Source organism: Paramisgurnus dabryanus, chromosome 19 (genome assembly GCF_030506205.2).
Source record: "Paramisgurnus dabryanus chromosome 19, PD_genome_1.1, whole genome shotgun sequence".
Lineage (NCBI taxonomy): Eukaryota > Metazoa > Chordata > Actinopteri > Cypriniformes > Cobitidae > Paramisgurnus > Paramisgurnus dabryanus.
In genome coordinates this window covers 9,331,636-9,350,678 of record NC_133355.1, presented here as the reverse complement: position 1 = coordinate 9,350,678, position 19,043 = coordinate 9,331,636, and the positions used below count along the sequence as shown (strand labels likewise).

Below are 19,043 nucleotides of genomic sequence, written 5' to 3'. Positions count from 1 at the left end.
ATTGGTTTGATATTTTGTTCATTCGTTGTAAGTGTATTTTTAGAGTACAAATACTTTGGGGGTCACTAAATAAGAAATACACATGAATGTCGAGAATAGCAACAGTCACTTGTCAACCTTGGAGAGAAAGACATCACTCTCTGAAACTGCGCAAATCCTTTATTAGATATCACGAGATGCTGTGGTTGCCACAGCAACCAACGGCGCAACGGAGAAGCAAGAAGCCTACATCTTTAGTCAAACACAACGCTCGTAAAAATTCATAAAGTAATAAGCGAAAGAGATTCGTGGAGACTCGTGCTTAAGTCACAAAAGCTGGATTCTCGAGCGCTTAAAGCGCGCCTGCCTTTTTCTTTCGCACACGCGTCATTTTCTATATATCCCCTAACCCCAATAGGTCCAACAAGAGCAGAAAAGACGTTCCCGGCCAATAAAGCGTGCCAGCGATTGGCAGAACATTTCCAACATTTAGCAAATGAGACCACGTGCGAGCGTCTGCTCGCGCCAATCAATTGATGTAAACTGAGCGAAGCGGACCTTTGTGGGAGCAATTGCTTTTCCTCGCGTTTCAGTGGAGCGGCGGTAGATCTTTATTAGCGATGTGTGGAGCCCATTGAATCTGTATTGAAAGCCGAATAATAGAGCAGATACGGTCATTGAAATCGCGAAGGGATCGGATATTACCGGGCGCGTCTAATTAATCCGCCGTTTGTGCTTAAATTTTGGCGATATACGGATAAGACTGTGCATAGTCCATAGCGTTTTCTTTAAACAATCTTATTTTTTATCTGGAATCACGGAGTGCTATGCGTTTTAGGACAGTAAGTTACGCATGATTGATATTTTTGCCAGTATATTGACTTATTCTGAGACCTCCACGTATTCGTTTCACCTCAACTAAATGATAATCATATTTTGAAAGCGTTCATTTATTCTGCTTGGCATTTGACATCTTAAAAGCGTTTGTTTTTTTGAACAAGATCGCCAATGCCACAAAACTGCGTCTTTTTCTACCAACCAAGAGCTGTAAACGCAAGACCCCATCTCTGTGAATATTGCATCGCCTTCTCGCGTGCTGCATCGTCTCGTTTGGTTTGACATCAGCAACGATAACTTTGAACCTACGGCTATTTTTCAACATCGGCTACGTTTTTCGCAGATGTGAAGCGGACAGCTGTTGACACACACACGCAGGTAAGACGTGCCTTCATTTTGTCCGATGCTGCTGATGCTGCAACGTGCGCGAGGCTCGCATACACATAGGTCGCGCGCTCCATCACAGCTATAGCATCATCTTATGCGGCGTTTTTGTGCGTTATTGTTTCATTTTGTTTTTATAACTGAAACAAAATATGTGCATGACGAATATGAGATTAAAACGAGTAAATGTCACCGCAGCATGCACAGCGTGTGTCCTCCACCACATGAATTTTAATTTCCTCCCATAGATCTGCCATGGTGATGATGCTATAGCTGCATTTAGTCTGTCTGTTTGTGTGTACGTGGAGCTATCTCACTTATAACTGTGTCGCATCGTCAACATCAACATTCATTTCTTGCCTTCAAAATAAACCAATTCACTGCAGAAATAAAGTCTAAAATAACTAATGCATGTCAACATCTGTTTCTTTTGTTCTCCATCATGCGTAAATGGCGACGAGGCTGTATGTTACTACGTATAGACTTGTTGCTGACTAACAGACTTAAATCCTGACCAGATTTACACTTTCATTTGCTCATGCAAGGCCTACTGATCTGCATCTTAATCCCTCCATGCCCTATCTCTCGGTTTTAGTGCGTGCTTGTTTGTAAGTTGGTACACTAAAAACAGGCTATGCTTGGTTGTTTTAACCCATACCCAATGCTGGGTTGTGTTAACTTAAAACAACCAAGCACTGGGTCATTTTTAACCCAGCGGTGTGTTCTGTTCAATATTTACCCAGCACTGGTTAACCCCCAGCATTTTGCATATCTGACACTTGCACCTGTATGTGGATGGGACACATGATGCTCAAGTTAATGATGAAAGGGACAAAAAAGGTTAAAGAAAATGACTAAAGAGGTGTACTGGAGGCTACGTCCTGTGCATTGCTTGTTAGAAAACACAAGCGGACATTTATCCCAAGAGGGGATGAAACAAACAAACTAAGCCAGGTGGTCTATCTCCAGCTCAACTCTCACTGCAGCATAGCTATTATAATAGAACAAGTTCGACCCACGCACTAACAAATAGATTGAGAAAAATAAAGAGAGCATGAGATAACAGCATAGAGAGGAGAGAAGTGGGTTGTCAGGCCACCAACAAGACCTCGATGCCTTACGACACATCAAGGGTACGAGAGCGAGTCAGTGTGTATCTGCGGATGCTGTAGTGCACGTCCGCAAGCTCGCTCCTTGGACCTTGTCTCTCCGCTTCACATCATTGGCAACACGAGGCGTTGCCGATGGCAACCCAGAAGATGCGACTCGGTGAGGGTAGCCAGTCAATAAAACACACTGTAAAGTTTGCAGTCAGAGGTCATTTAAAGGTGCGTAGGCTTGTGTTGCGCTCATCCATCTCCCACAAGGGTCCCAGAGTCCTATCCTCCCCCATTTCAGCATCCTTCCTTTCCTCTCAACAGGGTCCCTTTCTACCCTGCCAACCCCCCACACTCCACACATCTGTGACAGTGTCACCCCCCGCTTCCTATCTGCCTGCATCCTTACCTCAAAAGCTTCATCTCTTTGAACGCATCGTGGATAAATGTGTTCCAAACATCCCATTGAAAACCTTTCAGATTTGTGGTGTTTTACGTTTGCTGTACTGTAAATCACTGTATACAAACATGTGAGCCTAGAGTGTGGTGTGTGATGGCGAGAAATACAGTGTTTGTTAGTCAGTCGTGTGACTCAGTACGTGTGAAAGCTGAGGTTGCGCTGCTATGTGCATGAAATATGGTGCGCATATTGCATTGCTTTACACCTTTTTGATTGTGAAGGATGATGTGATTCACACTCATGTGATTGTATCTGATTTTAGAAAGTTAGGTTTAGAACAGCTGTCGTAGCTTACCATTGTATTTATTGTAAGGGCAAATATGCAAATGCACAGTTCTGTGCATTATGGATTGGTTTACCCGACTGTGTGATCTACACTAATGTCATCATAATTATACCCTGGAGCGGTACCATGACCAAAATATCACAATTTGGGTAGTTTTATATAACAGTAACTGTGTAAATCATGATATAGTTATTTCGGTAGGAAATAGTAGAGTGTAGAGTTAACTTTTTTTTCAATAAACATCTCAAAAGTTATATGTAGTGTGAGTTAAAATAATGTACTTTAGGGTTGTCACGGTTATGAAATTTGGCTGACGGTTAATTGCCTAATAAATTGAGGCGATTGTTGCGATTAATTGCCTGTTTTAGGGCTTTGACGGTTATGATCATTAATTGTCTATTTTTTTGCTTTGACATTTAATTCTCATAAATGTTTTTTCTTTGTTTATGAAATAATGTTCACATATTGTTGTGATTATTTAAATTAAATCTTTTGGAAGGTTTACCTGGCAGTAAATATTAATACACATAACACATATTTGATACAGTCTCGTCCATACAGGTGCTGCAGCTCCCCCTTGTGTTTTTTAGAGAGAAATGCAATCATTGCGGTGATCTGAAATCATCACGATGAGGTCAAACAATCGCGATGAGATAATTATTTAATCATTGTGACAGCCCTAGTACATAAAAACTCAGAAAAAAGGTTGGAGTTGAATTAGTATAGATGTTGTGAAATATGTTGATGACATCATCAGTGCATGCAACATATGTGTTGGATCAATTCATTTGCCTTTATGCCGTAGGGCATTGTGGTGTGTCTAAAATGTCAAGATGGAAATATCCCCCACATAGGGAGAAGTTCAAGAGATTGATTAATTCTCAACTTCCTTCTGTCTTACAGTGAAACTCCAAGGCTAACAAAGGAAAACAGAAGCCAAGACGAAGAGCCATCAGTCGGATGAAATAGATTGCAGTCCCAGCCGGGATTACAAATGGTCTTTCTAAACTACATGAACTATCATTGTTTTTGTGAGCCAGGGGCTTTTTGAAAGGATGTTGATTTGCACAGATTGAAGATTTTGTCTTCGTCTTTTTGCTACCCAAAACCAGTGCCAAAAAAAAAACTAACTGTGCCAACCCAGAAGCAAAACATTTTCACATTGCATCTATACAAGCTTAGATAACTTTTTAACCACGATCAACTCCAACATTAATTCCTGATTATTCTTTAGTACAATAGCATGTAAAAGTTTTTTTTTTTAAGTAAAAACAAATCCCCTTTTGTTTCCGTAGAATACAAAGAGTGACTTTTGCTCTCCACAATAGGCAGGTTTGTGCGTTATTGGTTAAACATGCTTTATGTAAGAGTAGATGTTGGTAATGCATTAGTCTAAGTGAGAGCCTCCTGATCGATTGATCGATGGATGGACGGGCTTACCGATGGCTGGCAAAAGCCTCATTAAACTTTCCAAAGTGAGCTGCTGCTAATTCTTTGATTAGTTGTCACGTTCCTCTTTTCCATCAAATCTCTTTAGTCATCCATCTTGAAAAATCCTTTCGATCGCTCCTCCCTTCTTTTCCTCATCCCTAGCCACAAACTCTGCACATTTAGAACATGCAGCAAAACCCCTATGAGAAGTAACGGTCTCTTATCTCTAAAGGGTTAAATACTAAAGCCATATTTTTCATCAAGCCATACTGACGTCAATCCCTGTCATCATTGTGATGCTTCGGCTCTATCGCTGTAGAGAAGCAGGTGCATGAGAATAATTTTCGAGGTGGGTGGGTTAGATAGTGGTGCAAGTTTGACGACAGCATCGTGCCGTATTTTCCCATATACACCAGCGAGCCATTGACACGTTTACTGTGTTGCCAGTGGGACTAAATTCAAGTTCCACTACTTGAAGAGATACTTTTTAACGCGTAGAATAGGTTTGTTTGAAGAGAGAGACATTATTGTGTTTGCTTGTCCCAGGTGTTCCACATTGACGGATGAATCCCGATTTTTTCATGCCTGTTCATTGGGCTCAACCATGCTGTCCTGCCAGAACCGGGCCAAAGCCCCCGTTTGTTTTATTCTGTTGGGTTGAGCTAAATCCAGAGCAGAGACACTCTCGCAAGAGGGTCCAACATACATAGGCCCCTTCCCTCGACTCAGACCTTCCTTTCGTTTCCTCTCTTCTCTCTACTTCCTCTCTGGGCCGACTGTTTGTCAAACCAGGAACCAACACACCTGCTGCTTGTTACACTTCGCGAGTGCCCTAACTGACTACACTCTTCCAAAGCCTTCGTAATGAGCCTTTGTCCCATGGTGCCACATTTAGAAAAAAAAAACGATCAGCTCTTCCCCGTTTTGAGGTTTGGTTTGTGAACTCTTTAAAGTGGTTCTTTCATTGCTTCGGCATGCTTTCTCTAGCCTCAATGACTTCCTTCTGAAACTTAAAAAATGAAGTACTTTTTCCGTGTAAACTTCTCTCAACCCGACACTGTTAGCGTGATTCTTCGGACTGCACGACAGAACCTCAATGACCTTGGCGCTTGAAAGGTGTTCTTGTTAGTCTCGCAGTCGTTCGTATTGACGTCAAAGCCTAAAGCGCCAACCAACTGAGATTTGTTTACAAGCCAACGTCAGTTCTCGGAGCTGACGATGACAATTGTTTACAAGTCACAAGGCGAATAGCTAAACAGTAGAAACTGTTTCCATGGTATTGATATACCGTTTCTTTCTATAGACTTGTTTAAGACAACTGAAGTGCCAACCAGACTAGAGAACATTTGTGAAGACAGTCTAGACTTTGATATAAAGTTTACACTCGAACCGAAATGTTTACATGTTCCCTGTAAAATGAACTCAGATTGAGTCTTGAACGAATTAGTGCCATAGTTCAGTTCATTTGTTTACAGGCCAAAAATATTTCTTTGCAAAATCACCTCCATATTTTAAAATTAGTTTTGTGCCAAATCGAAAGTTTTACGACATTCCAAGTCAAGTTATTGCATCATTAAGCCCATTACGTTCAAACAAGCATAAAATGTATATAGCATATTTATAGATTTACCTCATTGTTGTTGATAATTTCCATAGAAATGTTTACGCCCTGAGAGCCTCTTGCTTTTTCTTTAGACTCCCGCACTTGGATGTGCATTTTGCATATTGAATAATTTGCATACTAGTGTATGCACACGTGAAAGAGAGAATAACTTGTCTACATAACGTATATATATTGCCACACTGACCTGCAACTTTTGATAGACTGTTGATTTACTACGTCACCTTTTTCTAGGAAGTCTTTTGTACGACGGCTACACGTTTTTCATTTTTAATAGAAGACAACCCCTGCATCAAGATGCCACCTGCGGCCCTCTTATTTTTCCTTCTTTTGGGCCCTGTGGTCTCCACGGTGACTATTACCTCGGAACGCTCCTCTGTAAACGGGGGACCGGTTCTGGTTCTGCTGCGCGGACGAGGCCGCAAGGTCCCTCTTCCTCAGCCCGATGCACGGGGCAAGGAAGCCGCTGCCATGGCAGCAGAGCCAGAAGCTGCCGAGATCCCCCCAAAACCCCTGCCTCAGCTTATGCTACCCCGCAACGTGACGGCAGATGCCCTGAAGCCCCCTCTGGGCGCTGCCCAGGTGGCACCTCCTCCTCGCCGACTGGTGGACGTAGATGTGTGTCACGGTTACTATGACGTGATGGGACAATATGACAACACTTTCAACTGCACCAGGGGCACCTACATCTACTGCTGTGGCACCTGCCACTACCGCTTCTGCTGCGAGCACCAGCGCAGTCGTTTAGACCAAGACTCCTGCCACAACTATCGCTCGCCCGACTGGGCCGTCACAACGACACCCATCACCCAGCCTCCGGTCCGACTCGACCCAGATTTCGACCCGCTGCAGCAACAGAGCAACAACACGGCTTACGTCATCGGGGGAGTCATCTCGTTTACCATTACCGTGGCCATTGGGATTAAAGTGGCCTTTCATAAACTGTCTCGAAGGCCGAGGAACAGAGACATCAACATGCCTAGGTGAGTCAGAAGGATTGGTAGCAATTGTGATGTCACACTCCTTCGCACTTTCGCGAATCACTGATTCTGTTTGACTTGCTCACCCCTTACGTTCACTCTTCAGAGTGTTGGTGGACATCCTACGTCACCAGTCCAGTCCTGTTCAACAGGGAGAGAGGAACAACACCACGGTCCTCACGACCGCCACATCCAGCGAAGGCACACTGGGCTGGCCGTCCAAAAACCTGTACACTCCCGTACTCCAGAGCAAAGATAACCGAAGTGAGTATATCTCATCCGCACCCCATACACCAGAGTGAAATAGTAGGTAATGTGCGTATAATATTGATAGAATGAGTGTGAAGTTGTAAATATAGAAAACAAAGCAACATTGTAGGCATTGAGGAGCTCGCCAATGCAAGGCTGAGGCACAATTGTAGAATTAACAGCACATTAAGACTGGAGGCAAGAATTAGTTGACAAATTGACAAGCCCGAGTGAATGAGGTAATGTCGAACAGACGATTTGTCAGAAATGAGTCAGTGTTATTTTGCTTCAGAGGCAAAAGCCCATCATAATCTGACCAGACATATCCAACTGATAAATGTAAACCTTGAATGCACTGTAATTCACTGCATAAATGGAAATAGGGTAAAACATAACATCTAAAGAGCTGAAGCTCATATGCCGACCATTACACAATAATATGAGAGACAGGAAAACACTTTTGAATGTGAATAAAATGAGCCAATAATATTAATTATACCTGATTGCCACAGGCTTTAAATGGCAATTTATAAGACCATTTTCATATTTCATTTAAATTGGAGGTTATTTTGCATCGTTTAAAAAAAATCCAGTATTAAATTGTTAAAAATGTCTGTAGAAATTACAGTATTACTGGCAACTAGCTGCCAGTAACTGCCAGCTGCAAAATCACAGCTAATTTTTTTACAGTGTATATATTTGGATTAAATTCTCTGTCTTGGCATTTGTGTGTTAACATCACAAACTGTTAGTGATATATGGAAGGGATGCAGTTTGAATACTCATCATGCACCAAAGGTTTTCTTCCTTGTATTAGTCGGCACAACAATGCTCCAAAAATGTATTTAATAAAATAATTTATACCTTGTTCACACTGTCAGTCCAAATCGGATTTTGGTGCATATACGATTGGAATCCAATCACATTTAGAACGTGTGAACGACCAAAACCACATGAAATCTGCTTTTTTTTTGGAGGTGGTTTGAAATCCGTATCAAATCGCATTTCCGGAAATCCATTTCAGTCTGACCGCTCCGATTTCATTTATGTAGCTTTTTGGTTACGTCATGCTGTCACGTCACGTAAACGCAACCCCAGCACCAGGCCCGGCTCCAGGATGAAATAACTAAGGGGGCATATAAAAAATTGTCGAGGGGGCTTAACTTTATACCATCAATGATACACTGAGTTCTCGCTTTGAAAAGATATGTTTTTTAAATGCAGTATACCACATTATATATATGTCCTATGTGATTTCCAGATTATAGACGAGAGTGTTCAACGGCAATAAACGTCTGCAATAAATATCCTAACTACATTATTTCTCAAAACTTTGAAAGAACTTTGAAAAAAAATTGAAAAAAACTTTGAAAAACTATTTTCAAAGGAACTGTATTATTACAGAGTTATTCAAAGATGCACAAATTATTCCGCATATGATTTGAATATTAGACTTTAGAAGAGATTTTATATAACGGCAATGGACATCTCATTTGGCAATAAATATCCACATAGGCTATAACTTAACATAACAGCATAATGAAATGAATAAACAAACAAGGAAGCAGGATTGATATGCAAATTGTATTATTATTACCGGAAAAACAGCAATATTACTGAAATTAAGGCTAAATGCGCCAAACAAGCTGTTATCCGCTAGTTTAAATAGCCTTAGCAATAAAAGTGGATAAAACATTATTATCTCTTAAAACTTTATATGACAAAAATTATATTTAAAAGAAATGTATTCTTACAGTTATTCAAAGATGCACAAATAATTCCATATATTATTTCCTGTTTATGAGCACGTTCGTCTCTGGCCTTGCTCTATTATGTAAAAGTGATTGACAGGTGCGCATCCTCGTCTTTCAAACAGGTATCATTATAACCTTTATAACAATAGAGTAAACTTTATAGTTGCTTCCACTGTGTTTTTCTGATATGAATAACACACGTCGGAAAATTATTATTATTTGCAAATTATTTTTATTTATTATTTGCTAATTATTATCTTATTTGAATAGATGTTTATTGCTGCTTCCACAAACATCAGGGTGTATTTTACAAACTATAGGCTATTGTTTTACTAGTGCTTATATGTATTTAAATGTCTGAAATCTAAAATAAACATTATAAGGTTGAAAACACTGCATAGTGTTGATATATAGAATGACAGCGCTGAGCTCGTCCATCTGGCTCAGCGCCAACCAACGCAAAAGACGTTTGAATCTGGCAGTAATGTCACGTCACTGAACATTCTAAATCCCATATGGGGATAAGATTAAATTATTATTTAACACAAACGGATGAAAATTTTATTTGTAACCATGAATATATAAAATAAAACAGAGGGGGCACAAATCAGATCTGAGGGGGCAATGCCCCCTTTTGCCCCCTCGTGGCGCCGGGCCTGCCCAGCACAAACCTTGGAACAGTCCATTTCTGACGAAATTATTGGGTGTTTGGGAAAGTCCATGTATTGGGGAATATAACTTCTATAACGTCAGATGTCGAGGCAGATTGTCGTGCCAGCGTGATGTCATTGCCAAAGAAACAGTGCACATAATCTGGAACATGGCAGAACGCTACAGGACGCACAGATCGGATCTGAACAGTTACATAATATGGACAATGAATCGGATATGCACCAAAATCGGATATGGACTGACAGTGTGAACAAGGTCTTAGTCTGATGAAGGGCATGTGTCAAATGCCATTCGAAAGTCTTTTGTTAAATACATTTTTTATATTTTTAGGGCTTTGGTGTGCCACTTTAGGTTACTTTTCTGATATGACTTTTAGTCGAGCACCCATGTGTGCGTACTTTTGTTTTCTTTAAATCAGTAGAAAAGAAATGTAAAGCAGTGAATTGCGAAATGTTTTGTAAAGTAATCTGATAACGCTATCAATAAAATCAAAATAAAATGTATACCTATTTTCACTGCAGGCAAACTGCAAAATTTGATTGCTTGCATAGACAATTAAAGTTAATATTAGGAGTAGAATGTTGACAGCGTTTTTAAATATAATGAGAACAACCCCATCTTTTGTCACTTTGTGATACTTTAGCTCACAGTTCATACAAGTGTTACAATTAAAGGAGGAGTTCACCAAAATGTGAAAGTTTCATAGTTTAATGGTGCACTGAAAAAAATGGACTTGGTGGGTCTTTGAATTTAAATAAAATAAACATGTATATGCAACACAAAATATTTATATTCCTTGTGTAAACATAATTTAATTGATTAGGATGAAAATGTTTTGTTTGAATGTAAAATGAACACATTATTCTCACATTGATTAAAATTGATTGAATTGAATACTTAAAGCAATAAAATTGAGTTTGCACACAAAATGGCACCTCCTGAGCAGAAGGTGGCAGTAACGCTCAATGAAAAGGACGTCAATCGCCATAAAAGAAGAATAAACATCATTTGTTTTGGGCGCCAAAATGAAGACTCAGCAGCCAGTCAGTCAGAAGAACTCTCTCAGACGGACACCACGTTATTAAAGTAAGTTCTATTATTTATTTATGTTCACTTTATACGTGATACATCTTCACTAGATAGACAGTTTTTTTTTTACAATATGTAGCCATTGCAATGACTTGTAGTAAAAATGAGTTTGGAAGATGTTGGTGGAGTAAGTTAACGTTACAGTCAGTCAGTCAGTAAGTGTAAGGCTCATAAAGAAAAACAGCGTTTTAAAAATGTCAGCTGTATAACGTTATTTCACCTTTGGTAGTTTTATCCGAGTTGAAAACTGTCAGATTTGAGTTGACTTTTGAGGCACTTTTTACTCAGTTGTTCTATGGAAACGGTTCAAGACAAATAAAACGCTAACCAAACGTTATTCTGTCCAGAGTAACGTTATCCATGTAAGTAATTTACCAGATGATATCAATTGACTACATTAATAATGACATTGCGTATGAAACAAACTGTCTGCTTAATCAGATGAACAGACCCGCGTCAGTTATTCGTGACTTCACTACGCCACGAGCAACACTTGATTCTATTAGAAAATGCTTTTTTAAATGTCTCGCGTGACGTCTGGTATATTAACTGAAAAAAAAATCGCTTTGAAGTGACCACACCTTAAAGCTGACGTTTTCAGAAGAGAACCTTGTTTTAAGATCTCATTTTGTCCAAAATTGCGTCCTATGACAGATATAATACTTATTTCATTATTGCTCTGTGTATGTGTGACCTTAATCATTTGAGGTTGTGTGTTGATTTCACCTCTGAATATTTCCTCTTATAGGTCCATCATCCTTTCATGCACTCACTACACACTCAAAAGCATTGGTAAGTAATTCCTATCACTGTTTTACTGCTGTTAGGAGCTAAATCTTATTTTGTAACTAATATACATGTATTATTTTTTGACTCGCAGTACTCAAATATACAATGGTTGGTTAATTTGTTTTCAGATAAATGCTGAATTTAAAAGAATCACTACTGTCTAATGTTCCTGCGTGTCACCTGGACCTCCAATCCAAAAACCTGACGAAACTCTTCTATCAGAAAGGAGGACAGCTAGCAAAAAGACTTCAAACAATGAATGATCAAATGACAGAAGTAAGTAATATAGATTCATAGACATAAAAATGTGTAAACATTGTTGGAAGTACAGAAAATGTAGTATGTTTTAGTTACATCTTTTGGCACAAGGGTCATTAAAACACCTGGGAAGATTTAAAGGGGTAGTTCACCCAAAAATAAAAATTCTCATCACTTACTCCCTATCATGTTGTTACAAACCTTTATAAATGTCTTTGTTCTGATGAACACTAAGGAAGATATTTTGAGGAATGTTTGTTCCCAAACCAATCATAAGCCCCATTCACTTCCATAGTGGGGAAAAATAATACTATTGAAGTGAATGGGGCTCATGAACAGTTTGGTTGCAAACATTCCTCAAAATAAATGTCTTCCTTCGTGTTCATCAGAACAAAGACATTTATACAGGTCTGTAACAACATGAGAGTGAGAAAATGAGAACATTTACTTTTGATGTGATTGTCAGGTATGGTAGCACACACTCGAAATGTGGCCTCTTTATTTAACTCATTCCAGTAAACGCGCACACACACCTGGAGCAGTGGACAGTGCAGCTGCCTTGCTTTGTAACCCATATATTTGTAACCAATTGTAACATGCTGTGGCAATGCACATGGGTCTGTATACTTACATTTATATTTGTTTGCATTGTACTAATTTCCAATGACACTTTTATTGTAACAGTAACTTTTTTCTGTTTCTTTAACTACGTTTGTCTGTTTTGTACAGGGCATGGATGAAGTCAGCATCAGTGTGGTCATTTGAAGACACCACTGTTGGGATTTGTGCTCTCAAACAACATGCTTCTTGTGATGAAGAAGAGGATCTTTGTATAGTCCTGGAAGGCATGAAGGTGTTGCAACATCGTGCCATGTTGTTTGAGCTGATATATGCCTTTAACCTGAACTATCCTGATCTCAGCTTTATTTTTGAGGAAATCCAAAAGATTTTAATGGAACTGCATTGAGCGTAACTTTAACGAACAGTTTCTTTCAGTGAAAGGATCAGAAAGACTGCTGCTCATTTATGTTCTGTTTATCTGTTTTAAGTGTTTTCTCTTATTAAAACATTAACAGTTTGCTGCTCAGAGTTGATTTTGGAAATGGTTGTTGTATTTTGTTTTTGTTGAATCTTTGATTATCAGTTTATACAAATGCTGTAGCTCTGACTTTCTGAAGGATTGATATTTTCCAGTTTGTAAATCCATTTAAAAAATAATAGTACATACTGTTTTGCATGTCTCTTTGGAATGCAAGTGTTTGTGTTTTAGCACTTCTAAATCTACTGTGATAGTAACTATTTTAAACATTTGGGTCAGTTTCACAGATGGGGCTTTTCCTAGTCCCAGACTTTTGCAATGCCTTAATTTGAAAACATATTGCACTGACATATCTTGACATATATCAGTGACATTGTTTTGTCTCAAGATGTACTCCAGTGTTGTTTTTGTAAGGTAGGTTTGTTTGTAAACTTTTTTTGTAAAAAATATCCTAATATAACTAGGGCCTAGTCATGGCCTAATCTACAACCTTTGTATGTACTGCATGTGCTGATTGTTGTAATAGTTATTGACTGTTATTGAATTAATGTGTAGTGATTTAAGTGAATTGATGATCTGAAAGCAGTGGTTTGCCTCAATATCACTAAACATTTGTTCAAAACTCTTTGCTTTTTATGCCAATGCAAATGTATTTAAAAAAGAAATAAATAACATTTGGATAATTATGGATGATTATTCTGGTGCCAGAGACATAATGAAATTGCTTTAGAGTTACATAATCCCATAATATAAGCATTAAAAAAGCATGTTGGAATTACAGATGAAAATCTAGTCCCCTTACATAATAAAATTACTTAAACATTACAAAATAAATGTGTTATAGTAAAGAGAAATATCACTTTGAGTCAACATATTTATATTAGACTACTTAAAACAATTCAAATGTTTTGGTCTGACACATAAAAATTAAATGAGGAAAATTATGTTGGTTTTACACAATCGGATTATGTGGGACCGATGTACACATTAAAATTACGTAAATTGAAAGGATTTTTTTTTTCAGTGTGGTTTTGCGAACAGGGATTAGTTAAAGCCAGGACTAGGCCTTAGTTTAATTAGGATATATAACTAGTTTTAACAAACATACCTTACTAAAACATTACTTGTGTGCATTTTGTATTTTTAGATATGTCAGTGCAAGTTGTTTTAAGTTTGGACAGCTCTTACGTTTATTTTAGTCTAGCACTAGTCTAATCCCTGTCCCGGAAACCACACCTTAATGTATAAACTTAGCACTGACATTTCTAAAAATACATCAGTGCCCTTTGTTTACCTCAAAATACACACAAGTGATGTTTTTAGTAAGGCACGTTTGTTAAAACTACTTAAATTTCCTAATTAAATTTAGGCCTAGTGCTGGCTTAAGCTAATCCCTGTCCGGGAAACCACCCCTAAAAGTTAAGATTGTACAGTTAAGCAGGGTGCGATTTGCTGGAGGAGGATGGTGGGGATTATCCCCCCTCTGGTCTTTATATTCCTGCCTCTGATAAATAATTTTTATCCCCAAAATATATCAAATGGCCACATAAACAGCCTAACATAATGATAATATCATATATTTTTCATAAACGTAAAAACGCTGTCACGCAATAGTGCAAACAACAGTTTGATCAGGAATGGAGTCCCTGATCTAATATTAACCATGTATCAAGGCTTAGCATACTTTTTTTTGAACTGGGAGTCAGTTTACTCTGCTCTCTTGCAGCTGGGAAACACAATTTCCAGACTGGGTCCAGTCCCAAACACACAGCTACCATCGGTAAGCCAATGAGCTCAGGCCGAGTGTGCAAATGTACCGCTTGAAATGGCAGGCCTGTGTGTAAGCAACAGTAAGAAGGAGGCAGTCATTTTGTTTCAGATCTGTCTGTGTTCGTCTGCCGCTGCCTGCGCTTCAGCTTGGTGTTGTTGGATCGAGTTTGTTTGCACATTTCCCACTGTCGCTATCCCGATCTGTGTTCTCACTGTTTGTCCTTCACCCAGAACTGTTTGCAACGGTCACCGGCTTCAGTGTGTTGGCATCCATACTGTATTTAGAGAAAGCCGAAATCTTGGAGAAAAATACTTTTGTATATTATACAAATATTTTTCTTCATGTTTATGCACATTTATTTATATATATTTACTTATATGAATGTAGATATTTAACTTATAGATTAGAAGCAAAAGACACAGTATTGATGTGTATTGCTATAAGCCACATTAAATATAAATCACACACACAATATCTTTCTCTTTATGCACATACAGTACTGTGTCTGTCATGATAAATTGGGGTTGATGGTTAAGGAACTGTGCTGCTAACCCAAAGGTGCACGCTGTGTCCTTACCTACATTTAATCTGAAGTACTTAACCCGAGGTTGCTCCAGAGGGACTTGCCCTAGCGTATTGCAAATTGCTTGAAATAAAGTGTGCCTGCTGAGTAAGAATGAGGCTATTATTGGTACACATGAGATCATTTATCTGAACATTTCTCTAGTTATCATATAGGTGAATAAAGAACTTTGCACCGCTTTTCCACAAACGTCCCAACAGATCATCCAAACCTAAGTCATCCAACATGGAGATCTGCTTTGAAGACATCGGTTGCTGATATCTGTCATGTTTCTCTCTTAGAGCGAGTTCCTCGCATGAATAACAACCAGCTGGCCTCCATGGGAACGCTGATCTCTAGCAAGCACAATAGTTCTGGCTTTCATCCCTCCCTCTCTCACTCCTTCCACAACCTCGCTCAGCTACCTCCATCGTACGAGACCGTAACGAAACCGGAGCTCAATCGCTACAGCTCCCTCAAGAGACTAGGTGAGTGCATGTCTACAAAACAGAGCAGTATGAAATTTTAGAGCTCTGTTTGGGTCGCTGTGGGTGTTTGTAACATGGAGTGGACTGCTATTTGGGTTAATGTTGTGCGTCACGTAGGCTTTTGCATATATAAATTCATTAGCATTGCAATCTTGTTTCGAAATACTAACATTGAGATTTTTTGAATACAGAGAGAAACCTAGATGAATATTCCGGATATTACACCTCCAAGCGAAGGCAAAACAATGCTCCACCCAGCTTCCATTCCTCTCAGCACCACCTGCAGTGGGGCGGTGACCTTACGCTGGGTGCCAGAGGTACCCTACCGCTAAACACGTCGCGCACTCGAATCCACGTGTCAAGTGCTGCTTCCACCCCCAACCCCTACCCTTTACCCCAGACGCAGTACAACCCCACTTTCGACTCGATGAGTAGGCCGCCCCGCCGGGTGATGTCTCAAGACCAGCTTCTGGCGCTGGGAGATGGTAACACTCTCACACGCCTCTCCAAGAACCAGCAGCAGCATCAATATTACAAACCCATGACTACCAGCAAGAGCGCCACCGGGCAGACTTTACGCAAGTCTCACGAACGCCTCCTGGTTTCACCGGACCGCCTGGAGGAGAGAATGATGGTGCCTCACATGCCCCGTCTTACCCACCACCAGAAAGCGCAGTCCCAGCAGAACGTATGCGTGACGCCATCACTCGACCGCCATCACATGATTAAAATGAATTCGCACCCTACCTCCGGCCGCGAGCAAGAACACGCGGTCGCCACCATGTCATCCGGTCACGGCGGCGGGGCTTTGAGTTGGGGGGAGGGCCATGGTTCAGGAGCGATGGGACACAGCGCGCGCCGGATGGCCTTCGCCACGAAACGTCAGAATACCATCGAACAGCTGCACTTCCTCCCTGGAGGAGGTGCCTTGGGTGTGGGGGGAGGCAGTCAGGCAATGAGAACAGGGAGTAAGAATGAAGTGACTGTGTGAAAAGTGATAAAGGAAAGGCGGCCGAGGAGATGATGGAGAGATGTGAGGTGTGCTAGCCGAAAGGGAGGAAAGACTGGAGTTTGAAAAAGGCTTTTGAGCTCAGACAGAAATAAAGAACTAGAATGAGGAAGGGAAACAAGGCTTTGAGATGAGGGGGTGCAAGGAATGAGGCCTATGATTACACAAGCCTTGAATAAGAGATGTTTAGAGAGGGATATGAAACTATACCATTGATATTTGTGGATCCCTAAATTGGCCAAGATTGTCACTGTGTGTAGCACACAGTGATCTGACGGCACTATTCAAACATGTTGCGAGAAGATACAAGTACAAAACGAAATTATTTGTATAGGGCAAGTTTTTCTCAAGTAAGAGCATTCCAGCAAATTACATTGATGTAAAGTTACAAAATACTTGCAATTGACAAACACAATCTTGCTTTAAAGTTTACTCAAAGTTCACCAGATGTTGCGGTTGCACATAGTGGATGTCATGGAGGTGACTCTGTAAAATAAGGGAACAATGGGAACTGCTGGATGGGGGTTTCCAAAAGTACACTAAAATACCTCAAGGAGATTTGACCGTTCTCAAAACGGATGACTTGTGAATGGATTGTGACTTGAGGAGTTTGCCATCCAGTGACATCTTTGACAGGACTACTGGCCTTTCCGTTGCGCAGAAGAAAGTGTAAAAAGGACGTCAAAAACGTCACTTGCTTTGTGACTTGACTCTTTAGTCTGCACTGTTAATGTAAGTCCAAATGTCATCAGCCATATTAGATGCTTCTTCATAAGGAATACGGTGAAAGGGAAACTGGGGGATGAGAGTTAATATATTGAACTGCGAATTCTTGAAGTTAACATGAATAATTGTCACAGTTTGTTGATATTTTGCATTGTGGATAACATTTTATAATACTTTTAAAGGCTATCAGATCATTATAGTAAAATTGATGGATCAATCAGGTAATGCAATTTGAACAAAAATGTTGGAGCAATCAGCAAAAAGTGATTTGGAATTTGATTTTACTAAGCAATCTAAGCCTTTATATTTGATAGATCAAATCTGATTGAAGTCCTGCCTCTTACTTGCATGTTTAACCAATCAAAGGACAGCTTAGTATGACAGCATCAAACATTAGCAATTGGTTACGGTTCTTCTGTTATGTACAAGCAGAGGTTTAACTATCGGCATGCAGCAAAGAAGCAACCATTTTCGAACTTAAATTGCAACGAGCTGTTCACTATTTAAAGTTGTATCAGTGGGGGGAAAGGGTTTGGTTATACAGTTGACAATTTAATTCAAGGGCTATTCTGAAACTAATTCATGTGTGTCTGTGCTTCCGTGTTCTGATGGCTTTTTCATATATTTTTCTGTGTCAGTATTGGGGACACGGTTGTGCGAAACATAAAGGCTACATGCCAATGAGTGTACAGAACAGAGAATTCTTAAAAGCTACTTCAATTTAACACTCTGTGTCACACTACGATGCATTATTAACTAACCATTGAGTTAGGTTTTAGAAGTAAAAACGTGTCTTGTTAAACTATATATTATACAACAAATGTCTTTTTTGTTAGCGATTACTGTGTGTTTTTCTGCTGTCTGCGCATCATATGGACAGCGCTGTAGTGGAATGTCTGAGAATGACCTGGCTGAGGAGGATTATCGGGCCATACTATAGTACTTTAGATCACTCTGCAATGTTTAAGCTTTTATTATCTTTAATCAAAGTTAAAAAGAAAAAGAAAAAACTAAAGCCTATCCCGAATGTTTAAATATGTACACATGCAATTTATGTGCATATATATATATACACATATAAATATATAAATATAGTCATCAATATTACTCATATTCTTGATTATTATCATGAACTTTAATTTTTTTTTTACTCTGTGATTTTATTTTTGGTTTCGCTTTTATTTGACTTTCTAGTGGATTCTAACTTTTGTCAGGAAAAAAGCAGATGCAATCATAGTGAAAAGACAAAACGCATGAAGATGTCAAAGCCAGTGTTGATGATGTCATATTGCTGACTTCTGATGTCAAGGTGTGTATGTGTCCAGTTTGTGCGTCTGTATTTGTGTGCTTGTGTGTATTTTAGTGTCTATTTTGGAATGCTTTATCTCACATTTCATCTGACCTTGGATCAGTTCGAGTCAGATAATGTGCATTTCAGAAAACCGAAATGATATTAAACCCCAAATATGATTTTATTTTTAAGTGAGTGTCTCTTTGAATGCAAAAAATAAACAAATGAAAAAGGTTTCATTTTTCATTGCTACATTCACCAAAGTTATGGG

General features: G+C 39.4%; 1 protein-coding gene and 1 long non-coding RNA gene across 4 annotated transcripts; both read left to right on the top strand.

Moving 5' to 3' along the window:
• The first annotated feature begins 488 nt into the window (after nucleotides 1-488).
• Nucleotides 489-19,006, top strand: shisa7b (shisa family member 7). 2 transcript variants are annotated; one of them, XM_065287923.1, is made up of 6 exons: nucleotides 495-1,194; nucleotides 3,947-7,078; nucleotides 7,182-7,339; nucleotides 14,652-14,705; nucleotides 15,561-15,746; nucleotides 15,938-19,006. In XM_065287923.1, exons 2-6 carry the CDS (start codon nucleotides 6,393-6,395, stop codon nucleotides 16,735-16,737), a joined length of 1,884 nt encoding a protein of 627 aa, XP_065143995.1. In that variant the 5' UTR covers nucleotides 495-1,194; nucleotides 3,947-6,392; the 3' UTR covers nucleotides 16,738-19,006. The 2 variants fall into 2 exon arrangements, with proteins under 2 accessions (XP_065143996.1, XP_065143995.1); XM_065287924.1 differs by lacking the exon at nucleotides 14,652-14,705 and having other exon boundaries at nucleotides 489-1,194.
• LOC135777448 (uncharacterized) lies at nucleotides 10,468-13,383 on the top strand. Of its 2 annotated transcripts, XR_010544301.2 has the most exons (4): nucleotides 10,468-10,836; nucleotides 11,588-11,631; nucleotides 11,757-11,904; nucleotides 12,616-13,383. It is a non-coding gene; the product is annotated as an uncharacterized lncRNA (long non-coding RNA). The 2 variants fall into 2 exon arrangements; XR_010544300.2 differs by having other exon boundaries at nucleotides 10,468-11,631.
• Nucleotides 19,007-19,043: the final 37 nt, after the last annotated feature.